The sequence below is a fragment of the Maniola jurtina genome, chromosome 27 (assembly GCF_905333055.1).
Source record: "Maniola jurtina chromosome 27, ilManJurt1.1, whole genome shotgun sequence".
Classification (NCBI taxonomy): domain Eukaryota; kingdom Metazoa; phylum Arthropoda; class Insecta; order Lepidoptera; family Nymphalidae; genus Maniola; species Maniola jurtina.
The window spans coordinates 3,459,169-3,484,043 of NC_060055.1; the positions used below are offsets into that span (position 1 = coordinate 3,459,169).

Consider the following 24,875-nt stretch of genomic DNA (forward strand, 5'->3'; position numbering starts at 1 on the left):
AAATTATTATCATCGTGTAAAAACAACACCTATTAAAAAAAACCGGCCAAGTGCGAGTCAGACTCGCGCACTGAGGGTTCCGTACTCGGGTCTTTTTTCCGACATTTTGCACGATAAATCAAAAACTATTGTGCATAAAAATAAATAAAAATCTGTTTTAGAATATACAGGTAAAGCCCTTTCATATGATAGCCCACTTGGTATAGTTATCTTACTTTGAAAATTGAAACACATTTTAATTTTCTTTTTCTGTGAAGTAATCACAAATTCACGGTTTTTGGATTTATTCCTTTACTTGTGCTATAAGACCTACCTATCTGCCAAATTTCATGATTCTAGGTCAACGTGAAGTAGGTACCCTATAGGTTTTCTTGACAGACGACGGACGGACAGACAGACAGACAACAAAGTGATCCTATAAAGGTTTCGTTTTTCCTTTTGAGGTACGGAACCCTAAAAATCGTCACGACCATGAGATACACAACTCTGTTTATCTAGTAGGTTAGTATGAGATTTTACAGCTCGCCAACGTTGATAGAATTCGAGCATCGATACACTCAGTGTACACTTCTTACGCGCTTCTCCATACAAACGTATTAGGCCTATTATTCTATTCTTTGCTGTTCTAGATCTATAACTCAGCTATATATCGATTTATCTCTCCAGCCTCCATTATTGATATTCATAGTATTTATTAACCCCCGACCCAAAAAGAGGGGTGTTATAAGTTTGACGTGTGTATCTGTGTATCTGTCTGTGGCATCGTAGCTCCTAAACTAATGAACCGATTTTAATTTAGTTTTTTTTTGTTTGATAGGTGGCTTGATCGAGAGTATTCTTAGCTATAATTCAAGAAAATCGGTTCAGCCGTTTGAAAGTTATCAGCTCTTTTCTAGTATACTGTATAACCTTCACTTGTCGGGGGTGTCATGAATTTTTAATTTACACTTGTATTATTTCACTTGTCTTATTGGACTTGATCCCGACTAGATAACTACATTGCAATTTGCAATATGGTAACTTTGATCTCTCAAGGAGGGTGTAATGTTTTGATTCACACTTGTAGGTGACTACTCATTATGCTGACTAATATTCCCCTTTCCCCTCCAACTAATCGTAAAGCTTGTGTAGGTGTGTGAGAGAGTGCTAGGAGTAGGTATGATAATAGTGCAACGGGTGGGGTTTGAACCGACCTATCGTTTTTCAGTCCGCTCCTTTAGTGTGGTTTTACAGTGACGCTTTCGCCAGCGCGGTTGGTAAGCGTCGCGGGCCACGAGCTTTGCGTCTCTTGGATCGTTACATAGTCGCGCTGATGGCAATTCGGCCACCGCCCCGCGCGGACGGTAAGCGTCACTGTAAAACTAGCCTTAACCATTGAGCTATCGAGGCTATATCTCTGAAGATAATTTATACTCTGAATATGTTATTGAATTTCAAAACTCGAATTCTATCAACGTTATCGAGAAATCTCATACTAAACCTACTGTAAGTACTTCGTATCGTATAATGCACCCATCAGTCCGTATTACAGCACGGACGACTACGCACGTAAATAAAGAGTTTATTAAACACAAAAAAAAAAACACAATTATTTAAAGACAATGTTAAAGAATCCAAAGTACGTGTACGGTCCGGTGGATCGGTATGTGACAGCTTCATTGAATTTCGGTGAATTTATATTGAACAAGATACATGAACACCGCGACACAGTCGCTTTGGTAAGTTAAAGTTATCCTGTAAGTAAATAGATGTAGTAAGTACTTGGGACGTCATACGTTCTTGCAATGCTGTGTACGGTCGGTGCACTTTAGAAATTTCCACTAAGAGCCAGTTCTCACTTGTCGTCTGTCGGACCCGGATTTTAATCGGATGTTCCAGTGGCAGAACATTTTATATGAAGCTATTCACATTTATCTGTACCTAACCGATTTTGTGTCAAAATGTTCTGCCACTGGAACATCCGATTAAAAGCCGGGTCCGACAGCCAACCAGTGGCAACGGGCTGTAAGGTATAGTACGCGGCAGGTCGAGTTGGCAATTAGAGTGGGGACGTGCTAACTCGGTGCGAGATAGTGCGGGTCAGAGCAGAGTCCTTTATTCTGAACTAAGTATAGAAAAGAATATAATAGTTTTTATTCAAATAAACTTTCACAAGTAGGTACTTTTGAATCGTCAAAAACATCTACCACTGGTGCGGAATACCTTTCCTACTGAGAAGAACCAGCAAGAAACTAGGCGGTTGCTCTTTTCAAAGATTTGATATAGAATATTATGCCATGTATAAAACAGTGAAGAAAACATCGTGAGGAAGCCTGTATGCCTGAGAGTTCTCCATAATGTTCTCAAAGGTGTGTGAAGTCGGCCAATCCACACTTGGCCAGCGCGGTGGACTATGACTAACCCCTTCTCATACTGAGAAGAGACCCGTGCTCTGTAGTGAGCCGGTGATGGGTTGATCAGGAGGATATTAACCTTAGATTAAGGATTGGCCTCCGCTAGGTCGGAGCGCAGCGAAGACTAATCCTTAATCCAAGGTTAACAAATAGGTAGGTATTATAATATCTAGTAAGTACCTAAATATTATTGAGTTGACATCTAAAAGTTTGCGACAGCTCGAAATGGCAATATACATATGTATATGTATGGCGCGATTCTTACCTGACTACGGCAAAGCCGAAAGGAAGGGTTATGATTTTAGCAGTCTATGTATGTAAGTATGTATGTATACATGTATGTGTGTATGTTTGTAACCAGATTCTTTAATTTAAAAAGTTAATTTACATAAGGCACTTATCCGGCCACCGACTATAAGCGAGAAACGAGTTGGCGCGCAACGAGAAGCGGGTATGTAGTTACGTACAGCTACTACCTAGTTGGCATAGTTTTGCCGCTGGGCTATGAGCGAGTGTGCGTCGTGCGAGTGCAATAGTTCGAAAAACCGATTGGGGTCCCAAAATGTTAGATGGAAGTGTCTACAGAAGACCCTATATGTCCAGCAGTCACCTATTGTTTGACAATGATGATGAATGATGATTTTACTTTTTCAGATAAATGGCTCAACACACGAACAGCTCACATACGGCGAAATCGCGCAAGAAGCGATGAATATCGCCGTCTCGCTCCGACGTATGGGCATTAGAAAGGGAGACGTGATCGCCGTGAGCTCAGAGAATAGAAGGGAGTTCTGGAGTAGTGTTATAGGAATCATTTGTTCTGGTGCTATTGCTACTACGATTAATATTGGATACACAAATGGTGGGTAATGCTTTGGTTTTTAGGGTTCCGTAACCGAAGGATGCCGATGGGATCCTATTACTAAGGTCTCCGTTGTCCGTCCGTCTGTCAGCGGGCTGTATCTCGTGAACCGTACCTATTAGAAATCACAGAATGTGTAATTTTATTGCCACCATAAAAACAAATAATAAAAATTACAAAATGGCCGCCATGAATACTCAAAAATTAAATTAAAAAGTGTTATTTCTTGTATTTTGGTACGGAACCCTTCGTTTTTAAGTCCTACTCCCACTTGACATATTTCTTTGTGTTATCTACATTATATTATAGGTACTTATATTAATTTATTGGACTGTTACTTTGTTGATAGCTGTATCTTTTACTAAAGATAACACATTTTATCTTTACTACTTTGCCATTATTATTTTACATAATAATGGCAAATTAGTGACTAGCTGATGCCTGCGACTTCGTTCCCGTGGATATATGTTTTTAAAAATCCTGTGATCATTGATTTTCCGGGATAAAAAGTAGCCTATGTGATAATCGAGAATATAATCTATCTCCATTCCAAACAGACAAATCCGCCCAGTGTTTTTTGCGTGAAAGAGTAACAAACATCCATATCTCGTTTACTAGAGGATGCCCGCGGCTTCGCTCGCGTGGTTTTCGGTTTTTCAAAATCCCGTAGGAACTCTTTGAGTTTCCGGGATAAAAAGTAGCCTATGTCCTTCCCCGGGATATATCCCATGTCTGTACCAAATTTCTCTAAAATCGGAAACATTCAAACACTAGGAATTTCGGTTGCTAACCTCTTTCTTGAAATTAGACCTAATATACCTAACTGGATTGTGTCCCAGGTATGCCTACATACTCGATAACGGCCGTGGCTAGTTACGACTTTATCGACAAAGCCATACTGCCAAACGATTTAGCGTTCCAGTACGATGTAGAAACCAAAGGGTTTTAATTAAAATGGCCATGTCCCTTACAGGTTAGTCCGCTTCCATTTTAAACTGCATCATCACTTACCAGGTTAGATTGCAGTCGAGGGCTAACGTGTATCTGAATAAAAAAACATAATTAAAAAAAACACTCGGCTGAGTTTGTTGTGGGCTCTTCTCAGACTTGGGCGCGTTTGGAACCCTCGTAGCTTTAGTTTTAAGTTACGTAATTAATTATCACCACTATATCGTACAAATTTTACAATTTCGACCATCAAAAGGAAGTACAATTGTACCAAATTTGGATAAATAAATGATTTTGACTTTGACTTTGATTTAACCTAACAATATTTTGCTTCTATTTTCAGATGAACTTAAACACGTTATGGGTATAGCAAAACCAAAATACATCATTCTGTCACCGTTAGCATACAAAACGCATGCAAAGAACTACAGATCTCTGCCTTATTTGAAGAAAATCATCCTTTTTGGAGACGACAGACCTACGAACACCATTCTGTACAACGATATAGCTATACCAAACAGTGGTGGAAATAATAACAAAGATGGTATGTTATCATGCTGTGGTGGTCTCGATGAGGTTTTTTTTTTCTCTCTCTCGTCTGGCTTTACAAAGATTAGCCAATGTAAAGTTTGTAGTTATTTGTAACAAGTTAGTTAAACTATACAAGTATGGACCCCGTCTGTGCCGGCGCTCGCCGACACACGCACGGCACCCCCTTAGAGCGCTATCCAGTCAGTTTTAACAAAAAAAAACACTCCAAAAAGGCAGAGCACGCCCGCCAGCTAACACCAACACAGACGAAGTCCTTGAGGTTTTAGATCTAAGTAATTGAATTTATTTTAGTTTTTAGGGTTCCGTATCCGAAGGATGCCAACGGGACCCTATACTATTATACTATTATACTATTATCATATTAGTATACTATTATTAAGACTCCGCTGTTCGTCTGTGCGTCCATCCGTCCGCCAGCGGGCCGCGTATCTCGTGAACCGTAATACGAGTAGCTAGACAGTTGAAATTTTCACGTAATGTGTATTTCTGTTGCCGCTATCAAAATAGCTGCCATGAAATTAAAAAAAAAGTGTTTTTATAAATAAATATCCTTTATTCAGCCAAAAGTTTACAGATTATACGATATTTTATAAACTGATAGGGTCCCATAGTCCCCGGGGAACCAAGCCGTCCAATGTTTATGCTCCCTGGTTCTCAAAGACCCAGATACAGGAAGTTTCATGTATGATACTACGGAACCCTTCGTCTGCAAATCCGATTCGTACTTGGCCGATTTTTTATTAAATTGGGTCACGATTAGAGCTGTAGCGAACCGTATGTATTCGTTACTGAGTAACGGGTGCGCCATCTAGTACCGAGTACCGAAACGTTACTCACAAATGCATCTCGTTACTCGCACTTTTCGTCGTATGGCCGTTCCTACACTGTTTCGGTTCACGCAAGTACCGTAGATACGTGTATTGAAATGTTTGCTAACCGTATGTTTTACGCGCAGGCGCGCTCATTCGGTGAATTTAAAAACGTACGCTACAATAACCGATGTTTGTTTAGCTTATTGTTAAAATTTTAAAAACGTACGATTCTGTTATAGTATCGTTCAAATAACCATATGAGCTTAATAATGAGACAGTTATTTTGAAATTGTAGATAGACACTCTAATTTTATTTATTAGTATAGATATTTAACATAAGCTCAAGCTCAAGTTATTTTTTTTTAAATATTTTAGTAGATTCCGTCAACAGTTCACTTGTAGTTCTACACTTATTAAATCAAACTAAATTGAGAATAACTTAAACACACGTCTGGTTCAAAATACGGAAAAGTGAGAAAATGCACCTTACGCAGCTTTGTACTATGTAATGTAGACCTAAGTATGTTTTCTACAAATTACGAATGTTGCGATGCGGACGCCGCGACATCATACTGTCGTACGCAATACGACTCGATTCGTTCATCTTACATGGTATCAAAAGTAACGAGTAACGATACGAAAGTAACGAGTCCTAATTGTTATAGTAACGAATGCATACGGGTACGCTCGTTTTCGTTACTTTTACACCTCTAGTCACGATTCCGCGATGGCAACGAAGAGAGGAGAGAAAAATGAGAGAGAAAACTGTTTTTGAAATATACTTTTTTTCAGGTTATAGATTAACAGAAAATATCAAGTATGAAGAGTTTCAGGCAGCAGATGTGGACGGAGACAATGATACTCTGTTCATTCTATATTCTTCTGGTACCACGGGATTGCCGAAAGGAGTTGTGATTTCGCATCTGAACGTTATAACATTATGTTCGTAGGTATCTTGATATATCATACTATTAACAGACAGACAGACTTTCGAATTTATAACATTAGTATGGATAGTTACTTAAAAACCGACCAAGTGCGAGTCAGACTCGCACACCGAACGTTCCGTACTCGGGTATTTTTTTTAGAGATTTTGCTTGATAAATTTTGATATATCGTGCAAAATGTTGGTCCGAGTACGGAACCCTCAGTGCGCGAGTCTCACTCGCACTTGGCCGGTTTTTTCCGAACTTTGTGCCCTGCCCATTGTTACTTCAAATCAAATCAAATTTCTTTATCTATAATTATATATCATTTTCTAAATTATGTTACAAAAACAAAAAGGGTGCAGCCAAATTCTGATATATTATGATACTTTGGTATCCGTTGAGTTAAGCCTGATACTCTGGTTCTCCTATAATATGGATCTCATCCTTTCTGATTTGATCGCTCTCTCCATCGCCCGTTGAATGACTGAGCTTACTTCTGAGGCACTACTGAAAGAACTGAATTCCGAAAGGTCGGCGGTTCAAACCCCACCCGTTGCACTATTATCGTACCCACTCCTAGCACAAGCTTTACGCTTAATTGGAGGGGAAACTCACCGTTCTAGCTATGATTAGCATGGTTCAATCAATCAATCAGCCTGTTTGCGTCCACCGCTGGACATAGGCCTTCCCGAGAGCGCGTCACCACACACGATCCTCCGCCTTCCTCATCCACCCACTTCCCGCTATCTTCTTAAGGTCGTCAGTCCAGCAGATTGGAGGTCGTCCCATACTGCGCTTGCTGATACGCGGTCTCCACTCCAGAACACGTCTGCCCCAGCGGCCATCAGTTTTACGGCAGACGTGGCCTGCCCACTGCCACTTCAGCATGGCTAATATTCTTAAAAAAAAAAAACAAAACAAAAAAAAAACCGACTTCAAAAACCACAAACACTAAAAAGTAAAAAATAATTTTTGTTTAGCTACACGTGTAATGTTCTTTTGAAATTTTTTTATTTCACAATTTTTAGTGGCCCCACTGTGCTATAATATGCTATGCCCAGTTAAAACCCTACTGTTTACTAAGCTATTACACTGATCGCGAGCAATTTGCTCTTATCCGAGTAGTCCTGTTCTCCATCTCCGAGGATATTCATCAGATCTTCACCAAAACCATCTGCAAAATCGGTCCAGGGGTCTTTGAGTAGTCGGGGAACATACCTACATTTAAAAAAAAAAGATTCCGACGAATTGAGAACCTCCTCCTTTTTGGAAGTCGGTTAAAAAACAGCTATTATCTAACTAATAATATTATACCTATTCTAATTCTATTACAGGCCAAATACCCCCCTCCCTTCTCTCAAAGGCCTATCAATAACCCCTTGGTACCACACCATGGGCCTTATCGGTACATTATCTACTTTCACGAGAGGAGTAACAGGTGTGTACCTGCCTAAGTTCGATGTGGACCTTTATTTGAAGACCGTGGAAAAATATCAGGTAAGCCTTTGAACGAAGATTCAAATATTTCTAAATAAGTTTAAATAAGTACGTTTCTCCGTCGCAGCGTGATTGAAGGACAAACCTATAAACAAACACTCGTATTTTATTGCATGACTAGCTAAAGCCCGCAGCTTCGCCCGCGTGAATTTAGGTTTTTAAAGATCCCGTGGGAACTGTTTGAGTTACCGGGATAAAAAGTTGCCTATGTCAATTACAGCCAATTGACATAGGCATCTTTTTAATAGGGACCCAAGCTACCTCGGTACCAAACATACAAGTCGGTTAAGCGGATGGGTCTTTAGGAATCCCGTAGGAATGCTTTGATTTTCCGGGATAAAAAGTAGCCTATGTCCGTCGCCTACAGGATCAGGATTTTTAAAACCTAAATCCACCCGGATGAGATCGCGGATATCAGCTAGTATTAAAGTGTTGTATTTCAGATATCCCAACTAACCGTGGTGCCGGCCGCCCTGATCGCTCTTTGCAAGTCTAACCTGAAGTACGACACAAGCACTGTGCTCATTGTATACTGCGGCGCTGCACCTTTATACGAAGAAACTGCCAAGGCTGTTAGGGAAAGGTAAGAGAAGAAAATATTTTTTTTTGTTCCCGGTGCAAGTTCACCATTTCAGCACCTCGGAACGTTAAACTCTGTCAATAGGGATGATGACTATGACAAAAATAAATTATTGTTTAGTAATTGTTAAATCTAGAGGGTCTTCCAAAATTCGTCAACCCCTCGTCAACTGTTAGTTTTAAATTTGCTTACCATTTTTAAATAATCGATTTCACTAAGAAAGTGCGTCAAATTACATCAAACGTTTATGACGTCATATCAGTTTTCATACAAACTCCATTACTAAGCGAGCGTTTTTACGTTTAATAAAAAGTCGCTGATTTGACTAGTAGTCATCATCCCTATTCTTCGAAGGAAAACAGTTCCTGTTATCAACCAAAGCCACCATGATCCAAACTTCATAGTCGCTGATCGTCACCACATTCGCAAGCAGATGTCGCTTCTAACTCATACGAAGAAGTCAATCAACGATCACTCGATTGAACCCAAGCCTGATTACTCACGACGCACGCACTAGATGGCAGCACGGGTAACTTAATCGGAAGTCACAGCACAACACACAAATCTGAATCGCACTAACGGTGCTCTTAGGAATCTGCACTATATATAGAAGTTTAATTAGATAATTTTTTAAGAGTTAAGATTAAGAAAGTTTAATTTAATTAGAGCCTCAATAGCTCAACCGGTAAAGGAGTGGACTGAAAACCGAAAGGTCGACGGTTCAAACCCCGCCCGTTGCACTATTGTCGTACCTACTCCTAGCACAAGCCTGACGCTTAGTTGGAGAGGAAAGGGGAATATTAGTCATTTAACTTGGCTAATATTCTTCTTTTTTTTTAAAAAGTTTCAAGACCCAGCAAGAGAGCTGCTCGGTGGGAAATGGCGGTCTCGGTGGGAAGGTTTTGAAGGGTTCATCTTAAGACCAATACAATTTACTCCCTGCACAATTGAATTCACATTGAATATATTGATTTTCTAGATTCCCAAGCGTCCAAGCTTTATTACAAGGATATGGTATGACGGAGACTACATTGGCTATCACTCTGAACTTTAATCCTGAGAAAATTGGCAGCGTTGGGACTGTTATATCTCATACCATCGTCAAGGTAAGATAAGGTCAATAACCCTGTTGTGCCAGATCCTTATGCCTTCCACGTACATGCAAACTTGTGGAAAGTCCTTGAGTGGAGACCGCGTTTAAGCAAGCGTAGTGTGGGACGCCCTCCAGCACGATGGACCGACGATATAAAGCGGCTGGCGGGAAGTGGCTGGATGAGGAAGGCTGAGGACCGGGTGTGGTGGCGCTCTATAGGCAAGGCCTATGTCCAACAGTGGACATCCACAGGCTGATGATGATGACATGCAAACTGTGGAATCAACTTCCATCAGCGGTGTTCCCACTAGATTACAACATGTGGTTATTTAAGGGGCGGACCAACAAATTCCTGAATCCAAACTATGAAGTCGCTGATCTTTCCTCCCTGTGTTGGGGTCTGGGGACTATGCGCAGAGAAACTTTCAGCTTTTATAAAATAACTAGAGGATGCCCGCGACTTCGTCCGCGTAGATTTAGGTTTTTAGAGATTCCATGGGAACTGTTTGATTTTCCGGGATAAAATGCCTATGTTAATTACAGGGATGCAAGCTACCTCGGTACCAAATTTCATACAAATCGGTTAAGCGGATGGCTTTATAGGAACTCTTTGATTTTCCGAAATAAAAAGTAGCCTATCTCCGTCCCCGGGATGTAAGCTAACCCTGTACCTTTCGTCAGAATCGGTTTAACTGTTGGGCCGTGAAAAGGTAGCAGACAGACAGACAGACAGACACACTTTCGCATTTATAATATTGGTATGGATTATATTTTGAACGATTTCACCAATTTTCAGCTTGTTGTAAAATTTGTAGCTTCTCTTATCTCTTATTTTTTGGTTTAATTTGACTGGACAATAAAAAATATATATTTTGTAGTACCATTTATGACCTAAATAGATGTCCTATTCACCTTCTTTCTAGGTAGTAAATCCAGAGACCCGAGAAGTACTAGGGCCTAACCAAGAGGGGGAGATCTGTGTGAAAAGCGTGATGCTAATGAAGGGGTATATCGGCAAGGATAGAAAAGAAGACTTTGATGAAGAAGGCTTCCTCAGAACCGGTGATATTGGCTACTACGATGATGATCAGTTCTTCTATATTGTGGATCGGTTGAAGGAACTTATCAAGTACAAGGCCTATCAGGTAACTGCTTCTTTAGTACACCTAGTTAGTTAAGGTGGAAGCGACGGGTCTGCCCGCGAAATTCAAATTTCATTTGGTTTTTCGCAATCTGTAAACTAATACGACAAAGTAGGCTTATGGCACTTTAATTGCGCCAATGGCAGTATCATCCTTACAGGTTTATATAAAAATCTTTACTTGAAAGGGGCCAGTTTAAGAAATTAGCTCTAGTATTGAATAATCAGATCAGCTAATTGATTGCCCCAATTAAAGTGCCATAAGCCTATTTGTCGTATTAGTTTACAAATTGCGAAAAACCAAATGAAATTTAATTTCGCGGGTAGACCAGACCCGTTAAGGTCATGTCATGAGGAAGCACTGAAAAGCTTGATAACTTTATCAGCCTATATTTTAACTGTCAAATAACTTTTATCGAGGAATAAATTTAAAGTTTTGACAGATTTCTTATACAGAAACTGTCAAACTTGAAATTTATTCCTCAGTTAAAAGTTATTTGACGATTGAAAAATCGGGGCTAAATAACTCATTTAAAGGCTGTTCCTAAGTATAAAATAAAACAATTAAGTAGGTACTTAATGTGATTTCAAATTAAAGAAGTTTTAATAACAAAACAAATTTTCGTACATAAATTTCAATTCGAACATAATCCAGGACAAACAATTTTTCCAGGTCCCCCCAGCAGAAATAGAGACAACACTCCTCAAACATCCATCCATCCGGGAGGCAGGCGTGGTGGGCATCCCACACCCCACCGCTGGGGAAGTCCCTCTGGCCTTCGTCGCGCTACAACCAGGGGTAACCCTCACTGAAAAGGAGATTCAGGACTTTGTCGCTGAGAGGGTGAGGGTTTAATCCATATTCCACCCTGTAGTACTTTTCAAACACCCGTCTATCCGAGAAGCAGGCTTGGTGGGCATCCCACACCCCACCGCTGGGGAAGTCCCTCTGGCTTTCGTCGCGCTGCAACCGGGAGAAACCCTCACTGAAAAGGAGGTTCAGGACTCACCTGGTGGTAAGTGAATATGCAGTCTAAGATGGAAGCGGGCTAACCTGAAAAGGTTATGACCATCGATGGTTATGACAGTTTTCATTAAACTCATACACCTTTGGTTTCTACACGGCATCGTACCGGAACGCTAAATCGCTTGGAGGCACGGCTCTGCCGGTAGGGTGGTAACTAGCCATGGCCGAAGCCTCCCACCAGACAATACCCTCCTACTCCACAAACAGCCCTCTATCCATGGCATCCCATACCTCACGATATATTCAAAATACCTAAATCCACACGATGCCATGCATGTTGTAATTTTCGCACTGTTCTAATGAATCTAATGAATGTTCGTAATCGAAAAAGGACGATGCCATTTTAAATCCTGTCAATTTTACTAACTTCTGATTTTTACAGCTGTCAAACCCAAAACATCTTCGCGGTGGAGTAAGATTCATTGATGAAATACCAAGGAACCAGACTGGGAAGATATTGAGACGAGAACTTAGAAAGATAGTCAAGACAAGGAAAAGTAAACTTTAAAATAATAGCCATAGAGTGGATTTTACATTGTTAAGTGTTATTGTATTTTATATGAACATAATATTATGATAAAATGAAACTAATTCTGAAATCAAAGAAAAGTTAGCTTAAAGACTAAATTTTTTTGACGACAAAGCCTTTCTTTTCTTCTTAATTAGTTATTATTCACATAGTTTTTTACGTAGGTAAACTTGTAACTTTGTTAGTCTGTATTAGATAGACTAAATTGTTATAGGGTTAATTTTGTATTGGAAAATTGTATTAATTTATACAGCAAAATAGGTTTTGTATATATGAAACTATGATTTTTTATGGCTCCAAATCATTTTTTTATTTGGTTGAGCATGCAAGAATTCCTTCCTATTTATAAAATAAACAAAATAAAATATTCAAGTACATGATGGTAGAGGTATGATCCTAATTTTTAGAGACTTATTGGTTAAAAGCATTAAGAGCATTAAAAGCATTCTAATTCCAACAATAGCAGTATCATCTTCACAGGATTACATAAAAATCTTTACTTGAAAGTGTTCAGTTTAAGAAATTAGTCAAAATAATGAGTTTGACATGAGCTACTCACAAATTAGTCGATACTATAACTAATTTCTTAAACTGGACCCTTTCAAGTAAAGATTTTTATATAAACCTGTGAGGATGATACTGCCATTGGCGCAATTAAAATGCTATAAGCCTACGTTGTCGTATTAGTCTACAAATTGCGAAAAACCAAATTAAATTTGAATTTCGCGGGCAGACCCGTCTCAAGGCCCTTAGAATAAGTGTTTTTGTAAATAAATTTGCTTTTTATTTGGTCTATTTATTTTTTATTTTTCCCTAATATCACTTCCCATTAAATAGAGCGATAAATCGCCTGCTGCACAGGTACAATGATGGTTCAGAGATGTTTTTACGTATCAAACATATCTCTGTGTAGTAATTGCGCATTGCTGAAAGATGTGACCCTTTTCCATTAATTAACCCCCGATCCAAAAAGAGGGGTGTTATAAGGTTGACGTGTGTATCTGTGTATCTGTCTGGCATCGTAGCTTCTAAACTAATGAACCTATTTTGATTTAGTTTTTTTTGTTTGAAAGGTGGCTTGATCGAGAGTGTTCTTAGTTATAATTTAAGAAAATCGGTTTAGCCGTTTGAAAGTTATCAGCTCTTTTCTAGTAACTGTAACCATCACTTGTCGGGGGTTTTATAAATTTTTTATTTACACTTGTCAATTATAATCTTAGGAGTTCTCTTGGGAAAGTAATGCATTGGGCAAGATCCGCTCAGTTTATCGGTTTTTAGGGTTCCGTTCCTTACTTCGTTGTCTTTCTGTCGGTCTGTCGTGTCTGTCAATTAGGGGGAATCGAAATCTACAGGGTATTTCCCGTTGATCTAAAATCATGAAACTTGGCAGATATATCATAATCACACTTCACACTAATATTATAAAGGCGAAAGTTTGTGTGTATGTATATGTGTGTATGTTTGTTACGCCTTCACGCAAAAACTACTGAACGGATTTGGCTGGGATTGGAGATAGATAATATCCTGGATTAGCACATAGGCTACTTTTTCCCCGGAAAATCAAAGAGTTCCCACGGGATTTCGAAAAACCTAATTCCACGCGGGTGAAGTCGCGGGCATCGGCTAGTGTCTTTATATAGCTCAAATAAAACAAAAAATCCGAAAAACCATAATTTGCGGTTACGTCACAAAAAAACGGCTAAGTGCGAGTCAGACGTGCGCACCGAGGGTTCCCTACATGAAAATCCGTACAGTAGTTTCTTAGATTTGCCAGAACAAATGCGAAATCAGCGCGGCGGGGGACTATAATAGGTACCTACAATATCTATATAGGTAGTAACTAGTGATAGTGAAAATTATCAATACTGATGCTGATTAGATAATAATTAATTGCCCAATAGGTATTTGCGGTTGCGTTCACATTTGTATCATTCATGGGTTCCGTACCTCAAAAGGAAAAACGGAACCCTTATAGGATCACTTTGTTGTCTGTCTGTCTGTCTGTCCGTCTGTCGTGTCTGTCAAGAAAACCTATAGGGTAACTAGGTACTTCCCGTTGACCTAGAATCATGAAATTTGGAAGGTAGGTAGGTCTTATAGCACAAGTAAAGGGAACTTCTAACAAAACGTCGAGGCTTCGACGTCACTGGTAGACGTCAAATGTTAACAGGGCTCTCTCCGTCACTCGTTTCATACAATCGTAGTTCCAATTTCATTTGAATATTAAGCAACCAAAGTCCATGAAATTTTGCAGACATATTCTAGAAACTAATATCTGTGTCTGTGGTATTTTAGATTTTTCTAAAAATAGGTAGTTTTAAAATTACAGGGGCTCAAAGATTTGTATGTAAATTTTTAAGACCGCGTAACTTTGAAACCGAATATTTTAACAGAAATCTGGAAAACCACAGACATAGATATTAGTTTCTAGAATATGTCTGCAAAATTTCATGGACTTTGGTTGCTTAATATTCAAATGAAATTGGAACTACGACCGTATGAAACGAGTGACGGAGAGAGCCCTGTTAAATTGTTAGTTTTGATAACCTTATCAAAGGAATGTCAAGGAGGCACATAAGAAATACGTAATAGACATGTGTAAATAGGTGCTAAAGTTAATTTATATGCACTGATAGCTAACTGATACTTACCTACTTAGTGATATTTTTGGGTACAAGACTATTAACGGAGGAATTAGTTTAGTGATACCAAAATAAATGACTGGCTTGGTATGCCTGTTTCAGTATAAGGCTGAAAAAGGTGTTTTACATGTGAATTAGATTTTTAAAGTACTTAATTATAATAAATTAATTAGGTAAGTACCTACCGATTTATATTTACACTAGAATTAGCAAACTAGATAACCTGTCCTGGCTCTAAAAACCCTTTCTTAAATAATGGGGATCTAAGTTAATATACCGATGACCTGAAGAAGGTGGCGGGGAGCGGGTGGATGAGGAAGGCGGAGGACCGTGTTTGGTGGCGCGCTCTTGGAAAGGCCTATGTCCAGCAGTGATTGCATACAGGCTGATGAAATGGAAAAAAAAAAAAGTTAATATAATAAATCAGCCAAGTGTGAGTCGGACTCGCACACGAAGGGTTCCGTATCATTATACAAGCAATAACGCTTTTTAGGGTTCCGTACCTCAAAAAGAAAAACGGAACCCTTATAGGATCACTTTGTTGTCTGTCTGTCAGTCCGTCCGTCCGTCCGTCCGTCGTAACTCGTGTCTGTCAAGAAAACCTATAAGGTACTTCCCGTTGACCTTGAATCATGAAATTTGGCAGGTAGGTAGGTCTTTTAGCACAAGTATAAAGGAATAAATCCGAAAACCGTGAGTTTGTGGTTTTATCATTTAAAAAAAATGTTTTCCAATTTTCAAAGTAAGATAACTATACCAAGTGGGGTATATGAAATGGCCTTACCTGTATATTCTTAAACCAATTTTTATTTATTTTTATGCATAATAGTTTTTGATTTATCATGCAAAATGTTGGGAAAATTACCTGAGTACGGAACCCTCGGTGCGCGAGTCGGACTCGCACTTGGCCGGTTTTTATTTTTTTGACATTGGACATGACGTGCGTACAAGATTAACCAAGGAGTGACATAGGCTACTTTTTTAACCGACTTTCAAAAAAGGAGGAGTTGTGTATATTGTGTTGCCTACGACGAAGTCGCAGGCATCAGCTAGTATGAAATAAAAATAATTCACTTTACTTCAGATTGCAAAACAAAAATGCTGCGTAAGCCAAATTATGTATATGGAGAGGACACACTACTGAAAGTGCCGGCGCCCCTAAACTTTGCCAAATACGTCCTCCAGCAAATATGGCCATACGATGGAATTGGTTTGGTAAGTAGATAAGCATTTATTAAACCTTAGAGTCCAAATTTACTACGTTTTGTACCGAATTTGGACTCTAAGGTTCAATAAACTACCAGATATTAATAAGTAATAAATAACCGCGGCCTATGAGAAGTTTTCTTAACGCGCACTCCATAAAAACGTAGGTAGTCTGGTTTTCATTTGAATCAAACTCAATAAAATTTTATAGGCAATGTGTAAATATAAAAACTAGTATTGGTGTCTGTGGTTGCTAGTTTGCTGTAAAAAATCCATTATTTTAACACAATATGTTTAAAGATTTGTATATAAATTATTAAGCCTGTGTAACTTTGAAACTAAAATTTTAAAGGAAATCTGGCAGACTCCTACTAGGTATAGTTTCTAGAATTTACTTACAAAATTTCATTGGGTTTGATTGGTTAGTGTTGGTTACTTAGGTTTAGGTAAGAAAATATGAAAAATGCTTCAAAATTTCAGATCAACGGGAAAACACATGAAAAACTGACCTTCCGAGATCTGGCCAAAAATGCAATGAATCTCGCCATCTCCCTCAATCGTATGGGAGTTGGAAAGGGAGACGTAATCGGCATCTGTTCAGAGAACAGGCAGGAATTTTTCAGTACTCTCATAGGAATTATATGTACAGGAGCCACTGTGACTTGTGTAAATCCAGGTTATACAAAAGGTATGATAGTTATACATTATAACATCTTTTGTTTTAGATTTTTTACAGGTGCTTAAAATGACTTTTCCTTATTGTTAAATCCAATGTAATAGTCATTTTTTTTTAATACAAGTGTAACTTAAAAATTTATAATACCCCCGACAAGTGAAGGTTACAGTAACTAGAAAAGAGCTGATAACTTTGAAACGGCTGAACCGATTTTCTTGGATTATAGCTAAGAACACTCTCGATCAAGCCAAGCCACCTTTCAAACAAAAAAAAAAAACAAAATTTAAATCGGTTCATTAGTTTAGGAGCTACGATGCCACAGACAGATACACAGATACACACGTAAGACTTATAACAGCCCTCTTTTTGGTTCGGAGGTTAAAAATAAGCTTAAAAGTTAAAAAAAATTACATTAAAACTAAATAATTTAAGTTAAATCTAAAACCTCAATCGAGACCACCGCAGTGAAGCATTGAACCCAAGATGCTGGCAGCATTGCCCCTTTGGATGGCCAAACTAATTCTTTAATATCAAATAAGCATAGATATGTACAAATAAGTAGGTACATTTAGATTTACGTTAAAAAAAACAAGCTAAGTTAACGCATGCAAATAGAAACAAAAAACATATGTACAACTAGCTGTGCCCGCGACTTCGTTCGCGTGGAATAGTGACCGCGCTTTATATAGCCACGGACGCTCAGGCGCGAGGCGTGTAGTACTCTGTACGTTAAAAATGTTCGCCGTGATTCTTTAAATTGACATAACTTTTTTATTTATGAACCGATTGACATGAAATAAACACTAAATGTTAAGTGAAGCTTACTGCAATATATTAGTGAAAACCGTATCTAAATCGAATAAGCCGTTTCCGATATTAGCGTGCACAAACACACAGACAAACAGACAAACAGGCAAACAGACAAAAAAAAATTAATTACAATTTCGGGATCGGTATCGATATAATAACAACCCCTGCTACTTTTTTTTATATATTTCCATTGTACAGACACCACTTTTCTACAATTTTATTATATGTATATAGATTTAAGAGAGCCTCCTTATTTTATGACGCATATTCTGACACTGGCAAATAAATCAAAACCTATAGGATAGGCAGGTACTATTCACCTGATGCTAAGTGATTACCGCAGCCCATGAATATTTTTGCAGCACCAGAAGAACCGCCGATGCGTTGCCGGCCTTTCAGAAATTTGTTGGTCCGCCCTTTGAATAACCCCATGTTGTAATCTAGTGGAAACACCGCCGATGGCAGTTGATTTCACAGTTTGTATGTGTGTGGAAAAGGAAAAGAAAAGGTTTTGTCTCTTACAGGTGAACTAAATCACGTTTTGGGAATTTCGAAACCAAGAATCGTCTTCTATTCGCCAGGCGCTTACAAAACACATGTTAAAACTCTCAATACCTTACCTTACCTCCAAAAAGTTATACTTTTTGGCAATGAAAAACTAAACAATACAATTTTGTATGAAGACTTAGCAAAACCGGTGTCTCAAGTTTTTGCTAATGAAGCAAACGCTGTAACTCAAGATGAGATAAGTTTGGAGAACTTTGGAGTAGCAGATGTGATGGGAGAAACGGACACAGCAATTATTCTATACTCGTCAGGAACTACGGGTTTGCCTAAGGGTGTTATGGTGACGCATATGAATTTAATAGCTACTTGTGAAGCGTAAGTAATCTATCCTTCTCAGATTTACACAGTACGATGCTGTGTAGACACCGAAGGAGTGTGGGTTTAATGAAAACTGCCATACCCCTTCCAGGTTAGCCCGCTTCCATTTTTAGACTGCATCACCACTCACCACCACGTGAGATTCCAGTCAAGGGCTAAAGATAAAGTTGAGAACTAAAATCCGACTGCGATCGTCTTAATAAACGCTGAAATATTGTAGTAAAATTGTTTTTCTGCCGCTTGGTATATTTTAATGTTTTAGTACATTTGGGAGACATTTAGTACATTTTGGAGACCCCTAATTTTTTTGATGTAACATCTGTTAGGTCAATTTTTTTGTATAAAATGTAGCCTTTGTCACCCGGACCTTTACGACGAATCAATTGACACCTCAATCACCAAAATCGGCTAAGTAGTTTAGGCGCTACGGTGGAACACACAGAATCTGGATACAAACATACATACATACACACATGTTCATACATAGACTGCTAAAATCTGAACCCTTCCTTTTGACTTTGCCGCAGTCCGGTAATAAAAAAAAAAGGCAGTGACTTTATCAAAGGCAGTGATTGTCTTCCAGACCTGAAACCTTAGATCCCAAGGAGATGAGCATGCACATAACCCCATGGTTCCATGTCATGGGTATGATGGGGGTGGTGAGAGTCTTGTGTTCTGGTGGCGCTGTGGTATACTTGCCTAAGTTCGATGCCGACTTTTTTATGAAGACTATTGAGACATATAAAGTAAGTTTAGACTCGTTTATATTTCACTAGAGGAGGACTTCGTCTGCGTCGATTAAAATTTAGGTTTTTAAAGATTCCGTGGGAACTGTTTGAATTTCCGGGATAAAAAGTTGCCTTATGACATGTCAATTACAGGGATGCAAGCTACCTCGGTACCAAATTTCATACAAATCGGTTAAGCGGATGGGTTTTTGGGAATCCCGTGGGAACTCTTTGATTTTCCGGGATAAAAAGTAGCCTATGTTCGTCCCCGGGATATAAGTTCGTCAGAATCGGTTAAACTGTTAGGCCGTAAAAAGGTAGCAGACAGACAGACAGACAGACACACTTTCGCATTTATGATATTATGATATTATGATTGGTATGGATAGTATGAATTAGGTACTTACATTGCTTACATACCTACTATTTTATTTGAATTCGTCGTCATCGTGTGGCATCAATATCATCAAATGGTCGGCTCACTACTGAGCACGGGCCTCCTCTCAGAGTGAGAAGGGTTTGGCATAGTCTACCACGCTGAGTAAGCGCGGATTAGCAGACTTCACACACCTTTAAGAACATAACGGAGAACTCTTAGGTATGTAACTCTTCCTTTCTGAAAAACCCGTCCTCCGTAGTGAGCCGGCGATGGGTTGATGACGGGTCTGCCCGCGAAATTCAAATTTAATTTGGTTTTTCGCAATTTGTAAACTAATACGACAAAGCAGGCTTATGGCACTTTAATTGCGACAATGGCAGTATCATCCTCACAGGTTTACATAAAAATATTTACTTGAAAGGGTCCAGTTTAAGAAATTAGTTATAGGTATCGACTGATTTGTGAGTGACTCATGTCAAACTCATTATTTTGACTAATTTCTTGAACTGAACACTTTCAAGTAAAGATTTTTATGTAATCCTGTGAAGATGATACTGCTATTGGCGCAATTAAAATGCCATAAGCCTACTTTGTCGTATTTATTTACAAATTGCGAAAAATCAAATTAAATCTGAATTTCGCGGGCAGACCCGTCTCGTACACCCTAACTACTATTATTATATTTTTAACTAACTATTATATTTTTACTATTATTATATTATATTTCTAACCAACTATTATATTTTTGTATTTTCTCAAGGTAGTACAAATAATAGTGGCGCCACCTGTGCTCATAGCAGTATGCAAGATCCAAACGAACTATGACGTCAGCACAATAAGAATCGTGTACTCCGGCGCAGCTCCCCTGAGAGACGACACTATAGCAGCTGTAAAACTAAGGTTAGTAGACCATTGAGACCTCAGCAGTGGAGGTTTATGGGTTGATAAGGTACTGATTCTGTTGGCAACTAAATTTTAGAGCATTCGCATCCTCTTCTTACTAATGTAATATGAAAAGGATAGACAAATCTTGACAGTTCTAAATTTAATTTAGAGCTGTCAAACCTCGTGACTTTAGCGGCCAGTCGCGAGCCTGTTGTTTAAATTTATAGCGTGCACTAAAATTTAGAGTCTTTAAATGTAAAATTCATGTTCCGTCCCTTTTCAACGATATTAAAAGGAAGGAGGACGCAGATACTCTAAATTTAGTTTAGAGAAAGACAACAGAATACCCGGCTGAGTTCGTTGTGGGCTCTTCTCGGATTTGGGCGCGTTTGGAACCCTCGTAGCATTAGTTTTAAGTTCCGTAATAAATTATTATTATCACTATATCGTATGAATTTGACTATTCCGACCATCAAAAGGAGTACAATAGTACCTACTTTGAATAAATGATTTTGACTTTGACTTTGACTTGGAAGGGACTTCCACACGCCACAGCCTAGCGCCGCGTGTGGAATTCAGCAGCTCACTGCGCTCGTATTGATGTCATCTGTCCACCTAGAAGTCTACCAAAGCTGCGCTTTTCGATGCGAGGTCAACATTGTAGCACCCCCCAACGTCTATGGTTTTAGGGTTCCGTACCTCAAAAGGAAAAACGGAACCCGTATAGGATCACTTTGTTGTCTGTCTGTCTGTCTGTCTATCCATCCGTCCGTCCGTCGTGTCTGTCAAGAAACCTGTAGGGTACTTCCCGTTATTTTGACTGGACTATAATTAATATAATTTATTTCCCATTGTGAAAAGTGTGTTTTAACATTTGGAAGATAGGGACCAGATGACTCAAGGTCCTTTTAATCAATTTCAGATTTCCAAAACTGGTCGCAGTGTTACAAGGGTACGGTATGACTGAATGCACTCTATCTGCTACCAGGGACACATACCTTGAGGCCCAGAAGGCCAAGGTCGGTGGAGTTGGCCGAGTGGCAGCAAACACTATTATAAAGGTTTTATACATGTTATTTATTACCTTAATAAATATAAACTGGCGAACAAAACGCTGCATGCTTTTATCTATTACTAGCTGACGCCCGCGAATTCGTCCGCGTGGATTTAGGTTTTTCGAAATCCCGTGGAAACTCTTCGATTTTCCGGGATAAAAAGTAGCCTATGTGTTAATCCAGGATATTATCTATCTATATTCTGAATTTCAGCCAAATCCGTACAGTGGTGTTTGCGTGAAGGAGTAACAAACATACACACACACACACACACACACACACACACACACACACACACACACACACACACACATACAAACTTTCGCCTTTTTATTATTAGTGGATGTGAAGTGTGATTCCTTATAAATTTTTATGGAATAAAAATTAAAAAGTACCTAACTGTCACTCTCCAGATCTCTAACTATATCCGTACAATAAGTGTAAATTAAAAATTTATAACACCCCCGACAAGTGAAGATTACAGTGACTAGAAAAGAGCTGATAACTTTCAAACGGCTGAACCGATTTTCTTGAATTATAGCTAAGAACACTCTCGAACAAGCCACCTTTCAAACTAAAAAACTAAATTAAAATCGGCTCATTAGTTTAGGAGCTACGATGCCACAGACAGATACACAGATACACAGAATACACACGTCAAACTTATAACACTCCTCTTTTTGGGTCGGGGGTTAAAAAATCTTTTGCTCCGTTGCGACGTAATTGAAATATAGGCCAATAAACAAACAATCAAACACACTTTCGGATTTATTAGTTAGATATAGGTACGGGGGAGTCATGAAAACTTAAATCTTTTCCAGGTAGTCGACGTAGAAACAAGAAAAGTACTAGGTCCAAACCAGCCGGGAGAGATCTGTCTGAAAGGCCCAATGATAATGAAGGGGTATGTCGGGAAAGATAGAAGGGATGACTTTGATGATGAGGACTTCTTCAGAACTGGTGATATTGGGTACTATGATGACGACAAGTGCTTCTTTATTGTTGATCGGTTGAAGGAGCTCATCAAATATAAGGGGTACCAGGTAATATCGTTGTGGTACAAGGTCCCAGAGACCTTACTTATTTACCGAGAAAGGAAATGTGTGGGCAAGAGTATACGGTAGTAATTGGAATGGTTTTATTTATTTTTTCGTAGTTTTTTTATGGTATCTTTTCAAATTCAAATTCAAATTCAAAATATTTTTATTCAATTAGACTTTTACAAGTTCTTTTGAATCGTCAAAAGCATCTACCACTGGTTCGGAATGCCTTTCCTACCGAGAAGAACCAGCAAGAAACTCGGCGGTTGCTCTTTTCAAAGATTTGATTTTCAGTAATCATCAGTACTAAGTATCATTCGTTTTTGCTAACGTTCTGGTTACCCTGTATAGTTCGCGACAGGTTGAGATGGCAAACGGGGTATGAGGCAGGGCGTTCGCACCTCGTTTGCTATTTCGACCTTTTGAGCACTATTAATAAGTTTGTCGTCCATCTGTCTGTCATTTTTAGGGTTCCATACCTCAAAAGGAAAAACGGAACCCTTATAGGATCACTTTGCTGTCTGTCTGTCTGTCAGTCCGTCCGTCCGTCCGTCCGTCCGTCTGTCTGTCTATCTGTGTATGTATAATGTGTTTGATTTATCGTGCAAAATGTTGGAAAAAACCCGAGTACGGAACCCTCAGTGCGCGACTGACTCGCACTTGGCCGGTTTTTTTTCAGTTTTTCGTACATTTTTAGGTGGCACCAGCAGAAATAGAGGCAGTATTACTCCAGCACCCGGGTATAAGAGACGCCGGGGTAGTGGGAGTACCCCATGAAACTGGAGGGGAGGTACCGCGGGCGTTTGTGGTGTTACAATCAGGGTATAACCTTAGTGAAGAGGAGATTAAGGCTTTTGTTGCTGAAAAGGTAATAATGTTTCTCATTTCTGAGGATCAATCCCCTACTGTCCCTTTTTGGAGTGTTTTTTTTGTTAAAAGTGGCCGGTTTATGTGTTAGTTGGTGTTTTTTTTAACCCCCGACCCAAAAAGAGGGGTGTTATAAGTTTGACGTGTGTATCTGTGTATCTGTGTGTCGGTGTATCTGTGTATCTGTGTATCTGTGTATCTGTGTATCTGTGTATCTGTGTATCTGTGTATCTGTCTGTGGCATCGTAGCGCCTAAACGAATGAACCGATTTTAATTTACTTTTTTTGTTTGAAAGGTGGCTTGATCGAGAGTGTTCTTAGCTATAATCCAAAAAAATTGGTTCAGCCGTTTAAAAGTTATCAGCTCTTTTCTAGTTTTCTTGTAGAAAAGAAGGTTAGATAACCCTTAGGTTCATAATATTCAAGTGTCAATTGACAAATGTCAAGCTGTCAAGATGGACGTTGCCTAGATACATAATTATTTATTTGATAATGATGTTTTGGAAAACTCAGTTACTTTGGATCGTAGGCGCGGAATAGTCCAAGAAAATCGGTTCAGCCGTTTGAAAGTTATCAGCTCTTTTCTAGTTACTGTAACCTTCACTTGTCGGGGGTGTTGAAAATTTTTAATTTACACTTGTAAATGTCGGTGATGCGATCTTGAAGTTTTTACACATCCAAAAATTTCTCAACACGCCTAAAGAAGTTATCACTTAAAAAAAAAAATGATTTCTAAATCTTTTTCTTTTTTGTTTGAATTTCAGCTTTCAAATCCTAAACACATCCGTGGAGGTGTGAAGTTCGTGAGTGAAATACCTAAGACTGCCAGTGGAAAGATCATGCGGAAAGTTTTACGAGAGATGGCGAAAGCCAAGAGTAAATTGTGATAATGTACCTATATGTATTTATAATAATAAAACTTTATTTAAAAAAAGATATATTTATAAAAATAAGTAATTATATTTTGAATCGAATGTATTCAGTTTTATTAATAACATACCTGAACTAGATGACGCCCGAGATTTCGTCCGCGTGGATTTAGGTTTTTAAAAAACCCCAAGGGTTCTCTGTATTAACGGCCTTAAAAATCCTAAATCCACATAGAAATAGTCGCGGGCTTTCTCTATTTCAAATCCTAAATACAAAACGGTTCAATACGGTGGTTTGAGGGTTGAGAGTGAAATACCTAAGACTCCGAATAGAAAGATCATGCGGAAAGTTTTACGAGAGATGGTGAAAGCTAAGAGCAAATTGTGATAATAATATTATGTACAATAATAAAGTTTTATTTTAAAAATACGTATTTATAAAAATAAATGATCATATTTTGAATCGAATG

The 24,875-nt window shown here is 38.8% G+C and overlaps 2 protein-coding genes across 4 annotated transcripts; both read left to right on the top strand.

Moving 5' to 3' along the window:
* Nucleotides 1–1,518: 1,518 nt before the first annotated feature.
* On the top strand, nt 1,519–12,457 carry LOC123879032 (luciferin 4-monooxygenase-like). Of its 2 annotated transcripts, XM_045926533.1 has the most exons (11): nt 1,519–1,557; nt 1,591–1,718; nt 3,048–3,255; nt 4,547–4,747; nt 6,360–6,513; nt 7,831–7,993; nt 8,437–8,576; nt 9,553–9,679; nt 10,590–10,811; nt 11,481–11,651; nt 12,217–12,457. In XM_045926533.1, exons 2-11 carry the CDS (start codon nt 1,602–1,604, stop codon nt 12,340–12,342), a joined length of 1,629 nt encoding a protein of 542 aa, XP_045782489.1. In that variant the 5' UTR covers nt 1,519–1,557; nt 1,591–1,601; the 3' UTR covers nt 12,343–12,457. The 2 variants fall into 2 exon arrangements, with proteins under 2 accessions (XP_045782489.1, XP_045782488.1); XM_045926532.1 differs by having other exon boundaries at nt 1,529–1,718.
* Nucleotides 12,458–14,943: 2,486 nt separating this feature from the next.
* LOC123879031 (4-coumarate--CoA ligase 1-like) lies at nt 14,944–24,624 on the top strand. 2 transcript variants are annotated; one of them, XM_045926531.1, is made up of 10 exons: nt 14,944–15,178; nt 16,090–16,220; nt 16,692–16,899; nt 18,222–18,579; nt 19,166–19,328; nt 20,450–20,589; nt 21,497–21,593; nt 22,451–22,672; nt 23,367–23,537; nt 24,301–24,624. In XM_045926531.1, the coding sequence occupies exons 2-10, from the start codon at nt 16,104–16,106 to the stop codon at nt 24,421–24,423; spliced, it is 1,599 nt and encodes a 532-aa protein (XP_045782487.1). In that variant the 5' UTR covers nt 14,944–15,178; nt 16,090–16,103; the 3' UTR covers nt 24,424–24,624. The 2 variants fall into 2 exon arrangements, with proteins under 2 accessions (XP_045782487.1, XP_045782486.1); XM_045926530.1 differs by having other exon boundaries at nt 21,497–21,635; nt 24,301–24,614.
* The last annotated feature ends 251 nt before the right edge of the window (nt 24,625–24,875 follow it).

Excerpts from the sequence above, each read along its gene's own strand:
- LOC123879032 (XM_045926533.1), top strand. The coding sequence starts at position 1,602 with ATGTTAAAGAATCCAAAGTACGTGTACGGTCCGGTGGATCGGTATGTG. Across the intron at positions 7,994-8,436 it reads AGACCGTGGAAAAATATCAG|ATATCCCAACTAACCGTGGT; the intron begins GTAAGCCTTTGA and ends GTTGTATTTCAG. Across the intron at positions 11,652-12,216 it reads AGGACTTTGTCGCTGAGAGG|CTGTCAAACCCAAAACATCT; the intron begins GTGAGGGTTTAA and ends TGATTTTTACAG.
- LOC123879031 (XM_045926530.1), top strand. The coding sequence starts at position 16,104 with ATGCTGCGTAAGCCAAATTATGTATATGGAGAGGACACACTACTGAAA. Across the intron at positions 16,900-18,221 it reads AAATCCAGGTTATACAAAAG|GTGAACTAAATCACGTTTTG; the intron begins GTATGATAGTTA and ends TGTCTCTTACAG. Across the intron at positions 23,538-24,300 it reads AGGCTTTTGTTGCTGAAAAG|CTTTCAAATCCTAAACACAT; the intron begins GTAATAATGTTT and ends TTTGAATTTCAG.